Source organism: Anomalospiza imberbis, chromosome 2, assembly GCF_031753505.1.
Source record: "Anomalospiza imberbis isolate Cuckoo-Finch-1a 21T00152 chromosome 2, ASM3175350v1, whole genome shotgun sequence".
Taxonomy (NCBI): Eukaryota; Metazoa; Chordata; class Aves; order Passeriformes; family Viduidae; genus Anomalospiza; species Anomalospiza imberbis.
Window position 1 is genome coordinate 114,351,508 of NC_089682.1, and position 18,950 is coordinate 114,370,457.

At 37.8% G+C, this 18,950-nt stretch overlaps 1 protein-coding gene across 4 annotated transcripts in view; it reads left to right on the plus strand.

Moving 5' to 3' along the window:
• Positions 1–18,950, plus strand: part of HERC2 (HECT and RLD domain containing E3 ubiquitin protein ligase 2) — a 102,496-nt gene that overhangs the window by 53,800 nt on the left and 29,746 nt on the right. For all 4 annotated transcript variants that reach the window (XM_068182664.1, XM_068182666.1, XM_068182665.1 and 1 more), the window contains 25 exons: positions 1,211–1,358; positions 1,451–1,647; positions 1,888–2,118; positions 2,789–2,924; positions 3,467–3,610; positions 4,196–4,338; positions 4,543–4,810; positions 4,970–5,112; positions 6,526–6,624; positions 6,720–6,888; positions 7,003–7,128; positions 7,718–7,826; positions 7,958–8,097; positions 9,526–9,716; positions 10,802–10,907; positions 11,072–11,163; positions 11,715–11,890; positions 12,379–12,490; positions 13,308–13,389; positions 13,487–13,630; positions 14,215–14,305; positions 15,706–15,883; positions 16,318–16,399; positions 16,481–16,652; positions 18,567–18,711. In XM_068182664.1, coding sequence (XP_068038765.1) covers positions 1,211–1,358; positions 1,451–1,647; positions 1,888–2,118; positions 2,789–2,924; positions 3,467–3,610; positions 4,196–4,338; positions 4,543–4,810; positions 4,970–5,112; positions 6,526–6,624; positions 6,720–6,888; positions 7,003–7,128; positions 7,718–7,826; positions 7,958–8,097; positions 9,526–9,716; positions 10,802–10,907; positions 11,072–11,163; positions 11,715–11,890; positions 12,379–12,490; positions 13,308–13,389; positions 13,487–13,630; positions 14,215–14,305; positions 15,706–15,883; positions 16,318–16,399; positions 16,481–16,652; positions 18,567–18,711 — 3,624 coding nt within the window. The remainder of the gene's footprint in view (positions 1–1,210; positions 1,359–1,450; positions 1,648–1,887; positions 2,119–2,788; positions 2,925–3,466; positions 3,611–4,195; positions 4,339–4,542; positions 4,811–4,969; positions 5,113–6,525; positions 6,625–6,719; positions 6,889–7,002; positions 7,129–7,717; positions 7,827–7,957; positions 8,098–9,525; positions 9,717–10,801; positions 10,908–11,071; positions 11,164–11,714; positions 11,891–12,378; positions 12,491–13,307; positions 13,390–13,486; positions 13,631–14,214; positions 14,306–15,705; positions 15,884–16,317; positions 16,400–16,480; positions 16,653–18,566; positions 18,712–18,950) is intronic.

An 18,950-nucleotide genomic window follows, 5' to 3' on the forward strand; every position in this document is an offset into this window, starting at 1 on the left:
AGAAGCTACATCTTTGCATCTTATTTTGGTATTGTATTTCCCTTGTCATCTTTCCCCTTTTCTCACTTCTTTTTTTAAATTTTTTTCTCTTTTTTTTTTTTTTTTTTCTCTTTGCTGTTCCTTAGCATCTTGTTAGTGCCTTCTACATGAGATTGAAAAGAAAATTTATTATGGAATAATTCTGCCAAATTTTAAGGCTTGGGGATCAAAAGATCATCTTATTCTTTTACTTGCTAAGCCATCAGCATTTGCTAACTAAAGCCTCGTATCATAAAGGCCTGTTCATTTTTGTGTGATCTTCCAGTGAATTCTTGTCAGTGTTTTTAGTATGGTGAGACTTGTATTATCCTCCAGGACTTAGTGCAGTAGAGTAATCTGTGCTGTTCAGGGTACACTCAAGAGAAATGACCTCATGTACCTCATTGTACCAACTGATGAACAATGAAAAGATGAGACCTTGAAGTTCTGTAAAGACATGTTATTGACAGAAGTTTACCAGAGGAGAATTATCTTTGTTGTTAGTCACTTGTATTGGTCTTCTGGGTAGAAGATGAGGAAGCTCAAAACCTGAAGTGCTTCTACTCAAAATATGCAACCCCTCTGCTCTTTGATACTGCAGGGCTGCACCTTCCCCTGTCCTTGTCAGTCCTGCACTGAGTTTCTGGGTTCAGAGATGCCACACTGTTCCACCTGTACTGCTGGAGGCCCTGGTTTCACAGTGGCTACTTTTGAATGTCACTGTGGCTGCTGTTGCCTGCCTTCCACCATTCAGCTTTATATTTCATGAATTTTAACTATTATAGCTTCTTTGCAGAACACTTGGAAACTTTCATTCTGCAATAAATCTTAGTACTAATTTCTGAGTCCACAGTCTGAACAAACTTTCCCATTCTGTCTTCCTATTTTTCCTATTTGTTTTTGTTTCTCAGCGTGCCTGTCTCATGTCCTAAGAGATTGGTTCAGTAATACAATGTACCAGTAAAATTGTTACTGACTCTGAACTGTATCCATGTCTTTTAAAATATCCCTTAGCAAACTCAAGATCAGTAGCTCTGGAATTTCCACAGCTGGAAAGAAATCAGCACTGTAAAAACAACTACAAAGGAAAGCAAACTTTAAAAACATCATTCTTCTGTACTTAATATGTTTGAGAGCTTCTTTAGTATTTGGTGATGTAGACTAGAATGCAGTAATTTTGTTCTCTTTTTAGATCCTTGCTGTACATTTATTGAAAGCAGTACTTCCATCCTGGGATAGAAATGAAAGGTCCAGAGACATGAAATTTCTTGTGGAAAAACTGTTTGGATTTTTAGGGAGCCTGCTTAGTACTTGTTCTTCGGATATCCCACTACTCAGAGGTAGAGGAATTTTCCCTCAATGGCTTGTTTTTCTCTGTGGGAAATGTGTGCATTAAACTCATAACTGTTCTGCCACTGCTTTATCTTTCCAGAATCTACTCTGAGGAGGAGAAAGGCCAGGCCCCAAGCATCTCTAACTGCCACTCATAGTAGTACTTTAGCAGAAGAGATAGTGGCACTGCTGAGGACGCTGCATTCGCTCAGCCAGTGGAATGGACTCATAAACAAGTACATCAACTCTCAGCTAACCTCCATCACCCACATCTTTGCAGGAAAACAGTCAGAAGGGGTAGTTTCCACGTTTTAAAATAAGCTCATTTTTATAGCAATACTTATTTTGAAATTATAAATACTAAATCTTTGTAAACAATATTAAGCTTAATATTGAAACCATTTTTCTACTTTTATATATATATATATATTTGTGTTGTAATTTTTAAGTTGAAATATATGCGATTAACTTTGTATTTTAAAGCAGATAGAAGGGTATGTTTTCTCCCTACAGTTAAATTTCATTGTTCTTTGTTAGGCTGTGTTGGATGACTACTTCCCTGACACTGAGAATCCAGAGGTGGGAGCTCTGATGGCAGTCTTGGCTGTGATTGGTGGCATAGATAGTCGCTTGAGACTGGGTGGACAAGTAGTTCATGATGAATTTGGAGAAGGGACAGTGACACGCATCACCCCGAAAGGGAAAATCACTGTGCAGTTCTACGACATGCGAACGTGCAGAGTGTGCCCTCTGAATCAACTGAAACCAGTAAGTTTGTTTTAGGAAGGCTTTCACACTGGGAAGGTGTAAAACTCCAATATGGACCAAAGAAAACATTAGTTCTTCATTGGCTAAATACACTGACATTCAACACACGCGATGCTCTGCATGCACATCTGAGATGGTCCTGGAGGACCAACCTCTGCAGGACCTTTAGATCCCATCCTCATTTGCTGGGAAGGTGAAAGGAAGAGGGGTTTAAGCTGGAGTTGTTTGATTTGAGGTAAAGTCCCAAGTTATTGTAATGTGTTTTATAGCTCTTAGGTGAGAGGAGCTTTCTATTTAACTTGATTTGCTAATTAATCTTAGAAAGTCTTGGGTATTTGCAATTGAATCTTGATTTGGTTGATGTGACTTTAATGAAAGCACAGGCCAGGTGCTTGGTTCGCTTCAGAGTCTGGCGTTCTTTCTTGTTCTGACTCTGTTCTGCTTTTTCACCAAGAAGAACTGCAATTGTGTGGTAGAAATACAGGCTTAGGAGCTGTGTAGGGAATAGAAATCCTCTCTAGTTGTTCCTGGTCAAGAGCAGTAAGACAAATGCTACTTTTCCTCTTCAGCGCTTAATAACCATTAAAACTTTTAAATGACTGAGATTTCAGGAAAATGCTTACTTGTTTTTTTGTTATTTTTTTTGTCTGGTTCTTCTCCCACTGTCTAGCTTCCAGTTGTGGCTTTTAATGTGAACAACTTGCCTTTCACTGAACCTATGCTATCCATTTGGGCTCAACTAGTAAATCTGGCTGGAAGTAAAATAGAAAAACAAAGAATGAAGTCTCCCAATCAAGGTCTTTCAGGTACAGATGGGGGCTTTTTGCTGTTTGTTTTCTTTGGAAGTAGATGACTATGCTTTGAGAAAAATACTGGTATCACCAAACATAGATAAGGAAAAGGGTGTCCTGGAACCTGATCTGTTTTCTTACTTGGCAGTGGATAATAGGTACTTAAGAGGCAAATCTAGCTAGACGGTGAATTGTTCTGCACTATATGTGAAGTATCTTTGATGGGAAAACATAAATAAGGTTTGGGGCTGATCTTACTCTGCTGAGTTGTTTAAAATACTGGATCCAAGTAACATCTCTAGCTGTACTTACTGTTTTATAAATCAGCTGTATGATTGTCAGGGTTGTGAAAAGTAGGAAGGCAGTATTTTTAATACCGTGAGTCGTACAATGTGTTCAGACTTTTGATCTGTGTGCTGTTTAAACTGACTCATGTGAGCAGTACACAGTGAGTTAAGATGTAAACTGATGTTTGGGCTGAGGTTGTATGGATGATAATCTTTCTTCCCTAGTACAAGAGATTTCTAGCACTAATGGCTGTTTAATGTTTCTGATAGGTCAAGTTGATCTGGATCTGCTGAGGTGCCAGCAGTTAAAGCTGTACATACTAAAAGCTGGACGAGCTCTGCTTTCTCACCAGGATACACTAAGGCAGATCTTATCCCAGCCAGCTGTTCAGGAGTGTGCATTAAATCCTGCAGGTATTCTGGAATGCTACCTGAATGTGCTGGTCTTTGATTAGATGGTAGATAGAGTATGTGACCATAACCCTTGCTTGTGGCAGTTGGACTGTAGAAATTCAGTTTGCTCTATAAAAATTAAAAATTAAAATTTTTGCGTGTTTTAAGCTTCTATGTCAAAAAAATTTTAACTTTTTAACTCAATAATTAATGCATTATATTTTGAAGGACATCCAGAAAGCAAGCACCATGGTTTTGGAATCACTAAAATTCTTGGTTATCTATATCAAGTGGTTTATCCTGGATGTAACTCCTTCTAAAAATCTTATTGCAAAAAAGGTGGACTCAAAAGACACAAGGTGCAAATTCACTGTCCACTGAGTAGTTTCTGTTAGACATGTCTTAGGTGTATTTTAGTAAATATTTTGTTTATCTACAAGTTTATTACTTGCTTTTTTTGTACGGAGATTGTGGTACATATGGCTTAATCTTAAAGGCATTGTATCTCTGGAGAAGAGATATGTGAGAAATAACAATTAGCCCTAGAATAAGTCTTCTGATTGACCAGGTTATATGGTTTTGGTTAAAATAATGTTTTTCTTTAAGAGGATGGAGCAGTTGCCTCTCCTGACATAGGAGATATGTCTCCTGAAGGACCTCAGCCTCCCATGATCCTTTTGCAGCAGCTTTTGTCAGCTGCCACCCAGCCATCACCTGTGAAAGCCATATTTGACAAACAGGAGCTTGAGGTAGAGTCTGTGTTTTCTGCTAAGTAACATAAGAAATAACTCTGTATAATCTGCATTCCAGCTGAAGCTTATTAAGCTATAGGTTTAAAAAAGAAGTGATACTGAACCCTTTTGGACTAATAATGTTTAAGGCATGCATGCTCACACACACAAATGTACTAAATATTCTTGTTTTCTTGGACTGATTGATTTATTCTCCTCTAGGCTGCTGCTTTGGCAGTGTGCCAGTATCTGGCTGTAGAGTCTACACATCCTTCAACTCCACTGTTTGAAGATTGCAGCTCTAGTGAAGCTACAACGCCCATTACAGTGCAACATATCCGACCCACAAAAGTGAAGAAACGCAAGCAATCTCCAATTCCACCTCTCCCCATTGTAGTTCAACTTATGGAAATGGGATTTCCTAGGAAAAACATAGAATTTGCACTAAAATCTCTGTCGGGAACCTCTGGAAGTGCTTCTGGATTACCAGGTATTTTGTTTAATAAAACAAATAATATTAGAAGGAGAAGAAGAGTTGCAAGCTGATTAAAACAGTATTTTTGAGGGAGAAGTTATCTTCTTTTTGGATACAATCTTAACAATGTCAGAGAATCCCTTGGAGACAAACGGAATTTGTTTTCTGTGTTAGGAGTGGAAGCCTTAGTTGGCTGGTTGTTGGATCACCCTGATGTTCAAATCACGGATCTTTCCGATGCTGATACTATCTCCGATGAGTATTCAGACGAGGAAATAGCAGAGGAAGTGGAAGAAGCTGAAGCTGCTTGTCCTGTTGTGAGTATTAACTTAGTAAACCTAAGTTATGCTAGCTAGCTGCGAATTTTGTAATTCTTCCCTTTTTGGGAAAATGAGGAGAGTACAAGGACAACCTGCTGTCCCAAGCTTTCAAAACGGTAACAAGGGTCACGTTTGCCCTGTGTTTCTAAGACATGACATAAAACAACCAAGAATAAACCATAAATACTTTGTGAGATAGCACAGGGGAGGGTAGAACGCAGGTAGATATTTCACTGGTGGTAGTTTCAAGTATCCCTGATAGATGCTTGTAGTTTCTACAAAAATAGTTGATGTTATAGTGTAATATTAGTAAAGGAGTTCTTCCTTCTCCTTTCCCTTGGTCTGAAAAACAAACATGTGTTACCTACAAGGAAGGACTTAAGATCTAGTGAATAAATGGCAGAAAAGTCTATTAAATAACTTAGCCTTTCCTTATAAAAACTTTTTCCACTTACTGATGATAAAATTACCATTACAGTGCCTACTGAGTATGATAGGTTTAACATGAATTTATATTAGTCTTCTGTTGACTTTCAATAACTGTTTCAAAAAAGGACTTGTCAATAAAGTTAAATGAGTTTCATGTTTCTATTTATCCTTGAAGGACTTATGTTGAGTTTTCTTGCACATGTGGGATTTTGTAATTTTAATTAATGTATTATATATTGAAGGAAATTAACTTGACTGCTTTTGCTATCTTTATCAGGATTGCAGTGAAAAACTGCTCTGTATTGCCTCTAATGAAAAAAAAAATTAATACTCAGAACAGAACAAAGTTTTCTGAAAATTCTCCTTACAGCTGGAATGCAGTAGTTCTCTTAAAAATTTAAGCTAATCAAGTCTTGAAAGGAATAATTTTTAATAAATACAATTTAATTTTTTTAGATTGTTTTTCTAAAGGAGTACTTTAAATCTCATTTTATTATCTAAAGCAAAGTTGTAAGCTTTAGGTTAGAGATTACCATCCACCACTTTTTTTTTTTCCCTCTTCCAGCAGATGTCCTAAGAAGTGAAATGTGAATGTGTATCTTCAAGGCTAATTTGAGTAGTGATAAATCCTCTTTGTTCTGAGTTTCCTTGGCAATCAGGTTTCATAAAAGCAACTTGCAGCTTCCTTCAAACATTTTGAAAATTTACATCTATGTTTCTTGATAAGTAATTTTGGAAAGTAAATTATAATTTAAAATCAAGTAGATCATAAATGTTATCCTCAAAGTGAGTTGAACCTGTTGAAGATTTTTTCCCATTTTGGCATGGAGCTGGGATATTCTGTGGGCTTATTTTTGTTGAGTTATCTTTAGTCTTTGCCAACAATTTTATTTATCTGAATTGAAAACAAATTGTGTTTCAATTTGTTTCAACCCGACAAATTGTGTAATTGTTTCATATTTATTTTGGGCTTTTTTCCAGTCAAGTGGTGCTGTTGTAACAGAGAGCCAGACCTATAAGAAACGAGCTGATTTCTTAAGCAATGATGACTATGCTGTCTATGTTAGGGAGAATATTCAGGTATGTATGATGATCAAAAGCAACACAGAAACTGCCTTCCTGTTGGTACTAAAGCCTTTACAGAACTATTGCATTCTATTGTCCTTTTTCCCTAGGTGGGGATGATGGTTAGGTGCTGCAGAACCTATGAAGAGGTTTGTGAAGGAGATGTAGGCAAAGTTATTAAATTGGATCGAGATGGATTGCATGACCTGAACGTGCAGTGTGATTGGCAACAAAAGGGTGGTACTTATTGGGTCAGATATATCCATGTTGAGCTTTTAGGTGAGTTCACTTCTGACTGCTTTTTAACTGAAAAAGTGAATGGTAGGCTTAAGGGAGATGTAGTTTTGGAGGGGGAAACCCCGCTCACTCTCTGTTTATTCTTGCATCTGGTAGGATTCCCGCCACAGAGTTCTGCCTCCCATATCAAGATAGGTGACAAAGTGCGTGTGAAGAGCTCTGTCACCACACCCAAATACAAATGGGGATCAGTTACTCACCGAAGCGTGGGCATCGTCAAAGGTAATGTGTGTTCAACGTGGGGCATGGGTGGGTAAGAAACTCAAGACCACACAGACTTTCTTCTAGACATGCTTAAAAAATCACACTGTTTTGTGGAGTATTGTATGATGTTAGAGAATACAGAATGCATTTGAAGTCTGTGGTGAATTCATAGACATGTACTCTGTGGCAGCCCATTTTGTTAGCCTGTCCATCTGCTTTTAAGCCACTTCATTTGCACACAGTAAAAGTCCTTAGGCATCTGTGCAGCTTCCAGTCGTAGGTTTCATTTACACTTTGGATGAGCCACAAAGGATTTTCCTTTAAGAAGTTATTGTAGCTTGAAAGCTTCATAAGGAAGGGAGGAGAAAGTTGGATGCACTTGTATCAGGCTGTAAGGGATGTAATTGAAGTAATCTGTCTTTGAAGAGGTAGAGATTTTGGTCATACTGTATCTGTGCTTAGAAATACATGCTTGCTTGGGAACTGCTTCTAAAAAAATTAAGAAATCAGAGTAGAAGGACTGAAATGGAATACTACTCTAAGGACTTTTGGCTTCACTTTATAGAGATTTGCCACACCTTGTGTTTTCTCCATGTTTTTGTCACAGCATTTAGTGCCAATGGAAAAGATGTTATTGTAGACTTCCCTCAACAGTCGCATTGGACTGGCTTGTTGTCAGAAATGGAATTGGTCCCCAGCATTCATCCTGGAGTCACGTAAGTCATGATTTACTTTTAGTGTACAGGGGTTATCCTTTATCTTACTGTCTTGACTCTGTTATCTTGTCTCATTTACCAAGGAACTTGTACCATATATATATAGACTTGTTCTTCTCTTGTCAAATCAGGTGTGATGGCTGTCAGATGTTTCCTATCAATGGGCCTAGATTCAAATGCAGAAACTGTGATGACTTTGACTTTTGTGAAACGTGTTTTAAAACAAGGAAGCATAACACCCGACATACTTTTGGCAGAATAAACGAACCAGGTAAGTTTTGCTGTGTGTCTCTTAGATTAATTTAAGATGCATTTAAGTTGTTTTGAAAAAAACAGTTTTAAATTTCAGCTCCTTAATATGAGGAAATTAGTGTTCAGATTGACCCTCTAGACAAAAAAAAAACATTTATAGCATTGCTACAATTGCATGTGATGGACTACAACAAAATGTTAACCCTTAAACCATTTTTGTAATGTTAAAAAGTTTAAAAAAATGTCTATGTGACAGTAACTCTGCATGTCAGAATGGCATTTTTACTTACATCAATAGTAAAATGTGTAATTTTCTAATCCTCTTGCCTTTTTCTGTCAGCCTAGATGTAGATGAATAGAATCTTCATAGTGCCAGGGGCAGCTGGAAATACTTAAGATGCTTTCTTATGCCTCAGTTGCTCTTCAGCTATTTTGCCCGTCTGTGTGATGGCTGTTGCCTCATTTCCTCTGTGATGGGGAGGCTCCAGAGGATGTAATGAGAAAGGGAAGCCTTTTAGAAGACTCATAATCAGACGGGCATTTTTTTCTCTAGGGCAATAACAGATACAGCCATTTTAGCTCCAAAAATTTTGGGCTTTTCATTGTTATGCAAAACTTACCCGATGTTTTGTTTTACTTCTTTTCCATCCACCTGTCTAACAATTAATCTTATCCCTGGTATTTGCAGGATGATGCTGACTTCTGGACTAAATTTATTTGTATTTACACATTACCAGAATAATTGTTTTGGAAAATGAACAAACCTGGTTCCCCCTAGAGATCGTGACCATGGATTGTGTATGCATGATGGTTTGTCTAATGGGCAAAAAACTATTCCTTTAATAAGTCAGTTGATATGGCTGTGCATCTAGAATGGTATGAATCTGAAATCCTTCCCCTTGCCCTGTGTAGGAAAATATTCTTTTTGTCAAGATTTCTAGATGCTACAAAATCAGTGAAGTGGAAGTAAGGTTTATGCAGGGAGGAAATCTACATCTCACCAAACCACCTTCTTCTGGAACAAGATTTGGATTTTCCAGTCTTCCAACTTTTTTATTTCTATTCTTTGGGAGGGGAATTTTGTTGAGGTTTTGTTGTGTGTTTTTCATATGCTGTAGTGGTGTAAAAAATTGGTGTGCTGTGGACTTGTATTTTGAATTACACATCATCATAAATTTTGAATTGCATTTTAAAGGGAAGGACCTTTTCAAGTTGCTGTCTAGTCAAGAACTTGGAAAAGTTGAAACTCCTGTAAAAAAAGGAGCTACACCCTTTAAGCATTGCTACATAGCATCACCGTGCCGATGTGACATGCGCCTGTGTCCTAAATGTAGCCTACATACCCAAAATGTTGGATTTGTTACATTTACTTTCACCCTGCTTATGGGTTTCAGAGGAGCAGTTTTCTTTGAGAGGTGCATGCTAAATGTGTCACTTAACCCGGCAGGTCAGTCTCCCGTGTTCAGTGGGCGTTCTGGAAAGCAGCTGAAGAGGCGGCACACTAGCCAGCGGGGAATGTTACTGGATGATTGGTCAAGGATAGTCAAGAATTTGAATGTCTCGTCCTCTGTGAATCAGGCTTCCCGTCTTATTGATGGCAGTGAGCAGTGCTGGCAGTCTTCTGGTTCCCAAGGAAAGGTAACTTTAAGCCCTAAATGCTTTATTCTGGTATACTTCATGCTTAAAATGATCTCCCCAGAGCCTTCCCTTCTCCAGGCTGAACAACCCCAACTCTCTCAGCCTGTATTGCTTTTGTGACCCTCTTCTGATCCACTCTGCCATGAGGTCCATGAGGGTTTTTGGTGCTGAGGACCCCAGAGCTGGTTGCATCACTCCAGGTGGGGTCTCACAGAAGCAGAGTAGAGAGGGAGGATCTCCTCCCTTGATGTGCTGGTCACTGCTCTTTTGATGCAGCCCAGGATGCAGTTGGCTTTCTGGACTATGAGTGCACACTGGTGACCAATGTGCAGCTGTTCATCCACTAGAACCCCCATCTCTCATTCTGTGAGGCTGCTCTCCAGCCTCTCATGCCCCAGCTTGTAAGTATAAGCAGGATTACCCCATCCCTAAAGGAGAATGCCGCACTTGCCCTGGTTAAATTTCATACAATTGGTGTTTACTCAGCCCTCTGGTCTATAAAGGCCACTCTGCCTTGGAGGGAGGCAACAGCTTCTCTGGTTTGGTGTTATTGGCAAAGTTACTTGTTGTACATTTGACTCCTGCAGCCAGATAATTTATAAAAGACATTGTTCCTTAGTTTATGGTTTACCAGTTTCATTGGCCTGCAGCAGTGCTTTGTGGCCAGCCTAGGCACCTGGATGTGCAGCTGGGCATCTGTCCTCTGCCTTTTGATGCTCTGTTGATGACCATGCTGAGAATATGCCCAAGGACCCTTACTCCAGGTTTTCTATAGACTTTAATCTAATACTTACATTATGTCCCATTACTTAACCTCCACTGGTACTGTGATTTCTGTCTTCTCAGTGGTGTTGGTCTTGGCTGAAATAAATTGTTTGCTACAACTATTTCTCTTGTAATTGGATGTAGGACAAGCAAGAAGTTCACAAGTTCATTTCTCTTTGGCCAGTTGCCATATATTGCAGCTGTTGTGTACCATTCAGAGAGGTTTTCCATTCTTTCTTCAAAAACATCACATATACGTTCTTGTTAATCATATGGTGATCATAACAATACTACTAAAAATGAAATTGTGTTTCCACTAGCACTGGATTCGCTTGGAGATTTTTCCAGATGTTCTTGTTCACAGACTAAAGATGATAGTGGACCCTGCAGACAGCAGCTACATGCCCTCCTTAGTTGTAGTTTCAGGTATGTGTATGTTCTCTTAAGAAGTCAAAAATACTTTTTTTTGCACCCAACAGAAGTTTATCTGTTTTTTGTTAACATAGTCATTTGTTTAACATGCACAGTACCTGTTTGTGAAACAAACACCATATCCTAAAATGTTTTTCATTCTGTGTTTTGTTTTCTAGGGGGTAATTCCTTAAATAACCTTATAGAGCTAAAGACAATCAATATAAATCCTACAGACACCACAGTGCCTCTACTCAGTGATTGTACTGAAGTAAGTGAAGTTCATGTGGGAATTACTCTTGGGTGCAACAGAAAAATACTGTGCTGCAGGAGATGGATGAAAAGTATTGTTGTGATCAGTAAAGCCTGGTATTTTATTTTTCCTCTTAACTCAGCAATATTTCTGGCAAGTTAGTCAAGTTAATTATTCTAAAAAGTTTTACCATAATCACAAAGTAAAACTATAATAGACTTAGATATTTTAAGGGGTTTTATGTAAATCAGTATACCTGTGAACCAGTAAGACATTCCAATAAACTTAAATTTTGGGCATAATTTTGGATAGCAGTTCTGATCTTTTCTAGCAACAGCAAGGAGCAATGCATAATGAATTCTGTGAGACTGGGAGTGAAATTTCATATATGAATGAGGCCGTAGGCTAACGGTAAAGCATGAATTATTTACAGCTGAAATGACAAGCATTTAAAGTGACAGATTCATTTTCTTAAAGTGACAAAGTCAAGCAAAAGTTGTAATTCTTTCCTATGTTTTGTGAAGTTACATAGAACCCAAAAGATGTAAATAGAGTATTTTTCTTCTTAGTACCACAGATATATTGAGATTGCAATCAAGCAGTGCAGAAGCTCTGGCATTGATTGCAAAATACATGGCCTCAGCATACTGGGACGTATACGTGCTGAGGATGAAGATTTGGCTGCAGTCCCTTTCCTGGCTTCTGATAATGAGGAAGAGGATGATGATAAAGCTAACACTGGGAGGTAGGTGACTGCAGTGGTGAAGGCAGGGGGAAATGGCAAAGAACCTCAGTGTCTACAACTTAGTCCTGTAACTCTGGAGATGATTGGAGGAAGAACACATTAATTATGTTGAATGGTAGTAATGAGAAATCAGTATCTTACTTTATTGGAATCATGAGCTAGATCCTTTGTCAATAAATACGTTCTTTGAGATGATCACACTGGTGAGGTGTAACATTTTCTATGACTTATCCCCTTTTGCAGTACATATATATACACGATACATGGCATGTGTGTATTTACCACTGCTCAGCAAAACATTCTGGTTTGTTTTTTGGTTTTTGTTTTTTGTTTTTTGTTTTGTTTTTTTTTTTCCCAACTGTGGTAGTGCAGTTTGAGTCCTGAAACTGTTCCAAACTGTAAAAAGCAGTAAATACAGTAAAAAGGTGCCTATGCTACAGCATGCTGTTTGCTAAACTGACCATGTTTTCTTTTCTCAATACGTTCAGTCTTGTTAGAAAGAAGGCAGCTGGGCTTGAATCAGCAGCTACAATAAGAACCAAAGTTTTTGTTTGGGGACTGAATGATAAAGACCAGTTGGGAGGGCTAAAAGGTTCCAAGGTAAGTTGTTTTCACACTTAAGTACAAGAGAGAAACAGTGAAAAATAAAATGGACATGTTACACAACTTAAAATCAGCTACAAAGGTTAGGTTTTGGTGGGTTTTTAGTGTTAAGACATGTAGATGTCTGCTGGATGGAAAATTGGAGAAAATTTGCATTTTGGTTGGTACTCTGAAATCTGGCTTGATTTTTAGCAGCCACTCAGTCATTTGCTTTAGATGATAATGAACTAATTGTTTAAAATATATGTAACACTTGACATACTCTGTTCCTGTTGAGTCTGCACACATAAAATAAAACTTTTGGTGAACTTTCTTACGTATTACTTGTATCTAGCAATTGTAATAGGATTTTCAGCCCAATGTGCAGCCATTTACATGTAATTTTAATATAATACAAGATGAGATACATTGCAAATGCTTAATCAATTTTAAATATCATTCACTAATCTGAAAATTATGTTCAGAGCATTTCTTCAATTGATGTTGTGAAAGTATAGTATTGTATCTATGGCATACCTTGAAGAATCAAAAAGTTAACTTTTCCTGTATTCTTCAGTTTTCTCAAGAAAACTTTACTAAAAGAAAGTCCTTGTTTATTATGGCCTTTCATTTTTTCTCAGGTTTTATATTTATCATAGTTTCAGTATTACATTTTTAAATTGTTTTTTGTCCTTTGCCTGGTGTAATATTAATTGGCATGGGTGAAGTATCTGAAAGTACCTGTTAGTAAACTGGTTTATCACTTAAGAACTCTTCTTTTTAGAGTAAAACATTGAAGTGAATTGTAGTGGTTTCTATTTCCTGCCTGCTCTAGATAAAAGTCCCTTCATTTTCTGAAACCCTGTCTGCCTTGAATGTTGTGCAAGTAGCTGGAGGATCCAAAAGCCTTTTTGCAGGTAACATAAGTTTAAAATAATTGTAATTATTTAAGGGCAGAAACAGATGCTGAATTGTGAAACACTAATGCGGTTTCAAATTTTTTTACCATTTTAGTGACTGTAGAGGGTAAAGTGTATGCCTGTGGAGAAGCCACAAATGGGAGGCTGGGTTTAGGAATATCCAGTGGAACTGTGCCTATTCCCCGCCAGATTACAGCTCTCAGCAACTATGTGGTAAAGAAGGTGGCTGTTCACTCAGGTACTGACTACTGCTGTCCTTATATACATAAATGTAACATTTTAAACCTGAAAATAGTTCCTTTGCAGTTTTCTTGGGTGCTGTGATGCCCTAGCATATCAGATTCTTTTTGTTTTTTTAGTCAATACAGGTTATTGAAAATTCTGTCTGTTGTATGCAATGTCAGAATAAATCTAATGGTTCTGTTACTAAAATCTGTGAATTTAGGCCATACAAGTTTTCTTATTTGCTGGAAGATAACTTTGGTGTTTCCGTTTGGTCGAAAGAAAGTGTTTTCAATTTTAATATTTCCAAATGGTGGGTTTGTTTTTTCATTATTTTTTCTTGCAGCTCTGAAAATAGTAAATTGAGTGATTATTTGTTTAGTGGTTTTTTTGTTGTTAAATGTGCCAGGAGACTTACTGTCACAAAATTTTTTTTTTTTTAAATTAAATCACATAAAAGCTCCAAAGAAAATCAGTAATGTCTCTGGAGCTGAAAGGTTCATACAGTTGTATTGTAGAAGAACAGCAGTGTTAAACTGTTGCTAAGACTTGCTGCCTGTTTGAAAGCTCAAAAATGTAAATGTATGTTTACAATTTCAGGTGGCCGGCATGCTATGGCATTGACTGTTGATGGAAAGGTGTTTTCGTGGGGTGAAGGAGATGATGGAAAACTTGGTCACTTCAGTCGAATGTAAGGACACCACATTTTTCTGCATTTCAGTAAAAGATTTGTGTTGAATGTTACAGCGCAGTTGACCACCTCTATTGGAAACAACAGTATTTTTAATACAGTAGGAATAAAAAAATGTTTTATAAGAAGACTTTTTTTTCCCCACAGTATATTCCAATTTATGGTGCAGCATTTGTAGCAGGCTTCAGCTGTTTAGAAAGGAGGCATTCAATAATTAGAAAGATGGATAAAGTCTTGACTAGTAATTTCAAATTGCACTGATGAAATCCATACTTTCGGACATGCAGTTTTTGTTTACCTTTATAAGGTATGGTTTTCAGAAGTGCCTTGAGGAGTAAAACCATAGCAATTTTGTATTCTTGAGCTGTAACAGCTGTAACAGTTCATAACTTAAGCTGTCATTTTATAGCCCTTTCTTTAGACTTCAGTTCACAGACTTGTTAGGCAGAAATAAACTTCTTCCACTTTTTAATAATACTAGCTTAATCTTCTGCAGGACAGCTTTAAGAAAAATTTGAATTTTCTAAGTTTTTACTTTGTGTGTACCCACAGAACAGTATTTTGAAAGGAAAAAAAAAACCCTGATAAACAAAGCCCATTGGTAAATACTTTTGTCATTCTGATATATTTTGAGGACCTGCCCAAAATACATACAGAATTAAATGAGATGGGTAATATGTTACAGCAACTAAATTTTTATAAGGCTGGGTCAGATTAATGAAAAGGGAAGTCCAGATGAGAGCAGTATTACTGTTTATTGCTCAACTGACTCATGCTTTATGTAATTTTACTGAAAGTGAGATTTGGAATTCCTGGGCATTTCATAATAGCAGTATTTCCAGAGGCCATGTGTAATTTTGTAGAATCTTATTAGTGGTTCTGGTACACCAGTATTAGGAAATCTTGAGTTGAATCCTCTTTTGGAATTAAGAGAACACTGTAACCACTTGAAGAGTAAATGTAAGCAGTACTCACATAGAAGTCTAACAGTAAATTCTAGTTTTGATTTCTCTGTCGTGAAGAGCAAAGTTGGGATGGGAATGTCATCTCTTAATCTTACTGTGTGTCCACTGCTAATAACTCACTCAGCTTTGGGCAGTGACAGGAAATTGATTTTCACTTTCTATTATGTGCTGTTTAATTATCGATTTTGAATTTTTCACCTCAGTTTGGCAGCATATACATAAAATATTCTTTAAATAATCTTTGAAGTACATTAAAAGAGTGTAAACCTTGGATTTATGGTGCTGCTATAGAGTGCATCTTGGAATCAGAGTGTTGCATATTACTTTATCTTGAGATTACTGTTCGTTATTACACCATTTGTATTGCAGCAGTTGGAGTATATTGTGTGGCTATTTTATGATTAACACAATGGATTTGTTGTTAATTTTCTTCAGGAACTGTGATAAACCCAGGCTGATAGAAGCATTGAAAACCAAACGCATACGTGATATTGCCTGTGGCAGTTCCCACAGTGCTGCTATTACCTCTAGTGGGGAGCTGTATACCTGGGGTCTTGGAGAGTATGGAAGACTAGGACATGGAGATAATACCACACAGCTGAAGCCTAAGATGGTAAAATCAATGTTTCTTGTTTCTGATGAAATGCAAACATGTTGAGCAAATGACAGCAACATGAAGATAAAGTAGCAAAAAACATGAAGGCAGTATGAAGACATTGCTTTGGAGTGATCTAAATTAGGTTTTGGTACCCATACCTCTAGTGAAAGTAAAAGTATTTTGGAAAGGCCAAAAAGATCCAGTCTCTTTCTTGGGAAGTGATGTAAAATCAGCAGCAAGTGCTGCTTTCAGCATTCATGTCCTGCATCTACTTTGATGCATAGCTGGAGGCTGCCATGTAGCAATGTTGGATTCTGGACATGGCTGGGTAGTTCTTTGCTCAGGCTGGGCACAATGACCGAGATGAGTCATAAGACCTTGGACATGTCTGTAAGGTTTTAAAACATAATTTCTTCAAAAACTTCTTTCTTACTCCTTCTGTTTTGTAGGTTAAAGTGCTCCTTGGCCACCGAGTCATTCAGGTTGCATGTGGAAGCAGAGATGCTCAGACTCTTGCTTTGACAGATGAAGGTGGGGTATCTTGTTTCAGAAGCTTTCTAGCATCTGGGAGTACTGTGATCATTGTTTGACCTGCAATTTGATGTTTATTAGGTTTGGTGTTTTCTTGGGGTGATGGTGATTTTGGAAAACTGGGCCGAGGAGGAAGCGAAGGATGCAACATTCCTCAGAATATTGAAAGACTGAACGGCCAAGGCGTTTGTCAGATTGAGTGTGGTGCACAGTTCTCATTGGCACTGACCAAGTCAGGAGTGGTATGGACATGGTATGTTACATTTGCTAGGAAGTATTAACAAAGCCGTTACTCTGTGCTGTATTAAATGGTTCTTTGACTCCATTTGTTCTTTACCTGTGTGCTTTGTCTTGTAAACTGGCAGCTCTTCCAGGCGAGCTGCATCCATTCAATAACTCGGACACTGTAGCATGCTTTCATGTTTACTGTACTCTCTTAGAATGCCTGCCTCCTATTGAATTAGAGGCAGAAAGGGAAGATCACTCCTTCTCTTGGTCACTGTGAGACGTGTAAACGAAAGTTTAAGAGTGGAGAGGAAAAAGAACTTGAGAGCCGTAGCTTGGACTATGAGGCCTACAGCTAAAGCAGACTTCAGAGAGTAAGGATGCAGGAGAGTAAGGAAGTAAGCTGAAATTCAGAGCAGATGAGAAGAACTTCCTTGGGAACATGGGAGCACAACAACAGCTTGTTGCTGCTCAGAAGGCCACTGAGTTGTCAGTTATGATGCCTTGGAGCAAGAATTGGTATGAGATGATCACTGAGAGCTACTCAGATACAGTTTTATTTTTCTCCTCTTTGCCTGCTTGCTTCTGCTTTGTTTTGAACACAAATTTCACTTTCTGAATTTTTAAACCTTTTTGTGAAATCTGAAAGCTTATAGCATGGCAGGTCAACTTGAGGGCACTAATCAGATCAAGGGCTTACCCCATCCTTGCATAATAAGACTGTGACCTATTTGATGTATATCAAAACTAAGTAGACTTAAACCAATCATTTTTGTTGTGCTGTCAGCAGCTGCTGAATAACATAAAGAGATATCCTCAAAGCTTTCATTTTTATAAGTTACTACTGTTGTTAAAGGGAAGTTTTTAACAGAGATGTTGTTTTGCAGAGTGGCCATTGGAAACTGTATTTCTTTCTTGCTCTCCGTCCAATTTTTTTTCCAGTGACAAAAGGAGCAAGAGGAAAGATAATTTGACAGTCTTTTTTTAAATTAAGAACTCATGTCAAAAATCTTGTTTGTTCTTTCCTTGCCCTAGTTTTTCTCAACACTGCTACATCTAGCCAAAAATCTACAGCTATTTCATGACATTACAGGTCTACAAGGAGATTTTTGGGTCTGTTTCAACTGGGGATGGCTGAATTGCTTTTAAACTTTATTCTTCTTGAATTTGTAATGGTTTGAAGAAAAAAATCATCACTTCTGGGTTATAACTTCAGGTAGATAACAGTACTCTATATCATGCTTCTCTCCAGCATAATATAACCTTTTTTCAGAAAAACTGGTGGTGAGCAAAAGAACAGAGTGAGTGGCTACTTGAAAACATAGTGGAAGAAATAGCAGGGTTTTTTTCTTCTTTACTGACATTCTTGGTGGAAGCATTTTAAGGTGTTTACTTTTGTGTGTGCTGTTTTTTTAGTGCCATTTGTGTATAACAATTTTGGGTGAATTTACATTATGGAGACCTCAGAATCTATACTGAGGCTTCCAACAATGTGAAAAAAAACCACAATTCTGAAAATATTTTAGTTCCCTTTGTATTTTTTTTCCATGGGAGCAGACTTAGGTTAAAGGTTCTGTTGTTGTTAGGTTTATCCTCAGTAGTTAAATATGCCCAAGTCTTATCACACCACGTGAATTTTGGAAGTGTTTATAATTGCAGTGTTTCTGCAGCAGAGGAAATTAAATGTAATGCCAGTTGCTTTGCATACAAAAAATAGTCATAATAGTGTCCTTCTGTATTGAGGTGAGAAGCTACAGTGTAATAGAACTGCAGTTGTCCTCATTCTTATGCCTTTGGGATTCAGTTTTGAAGCATTTGCTAGTTGGGGGGCGTGTGTGTGTTTCAGGCAGTGATACATGAAGTATATTCAGTTGGGAACGTGCATTGAAGAGTAGTGTGTAAACAGCCCCGTTCTGAGTGTTGCATTTATTGTCTGTTGCAGGGGTAAGGGTGACTACTTCAGGCTAGGCCACGGCACAGACGTGCATGTACGAAAGCCACAGGTTGTGGAAGGACTGAGGGGTAAAAAGATTGTGCACGTGGCTGTGGGAGCACTCCACTGCCTGGCAGTGACTGACACTGGACAGGTATGTTGTGTGTCACCCTCCTTTCCCCCATGCAGAGAGGAGCAAACTGTTTAGGAAGGAAAGTATAACAGTATTAGTGCTGATTAAATGCAATAAAAATTACACTTCTTTGCTTTTAAAAGTCCGGCATAAATACAAGCATGATTATAATTTAAGAAGTATAAGCATTTAAAATATTAGTATTGGAGTTGAAACATATTTGTCATAGTAGCTTTTGTAGTGTTTTCCTTGTATTATCT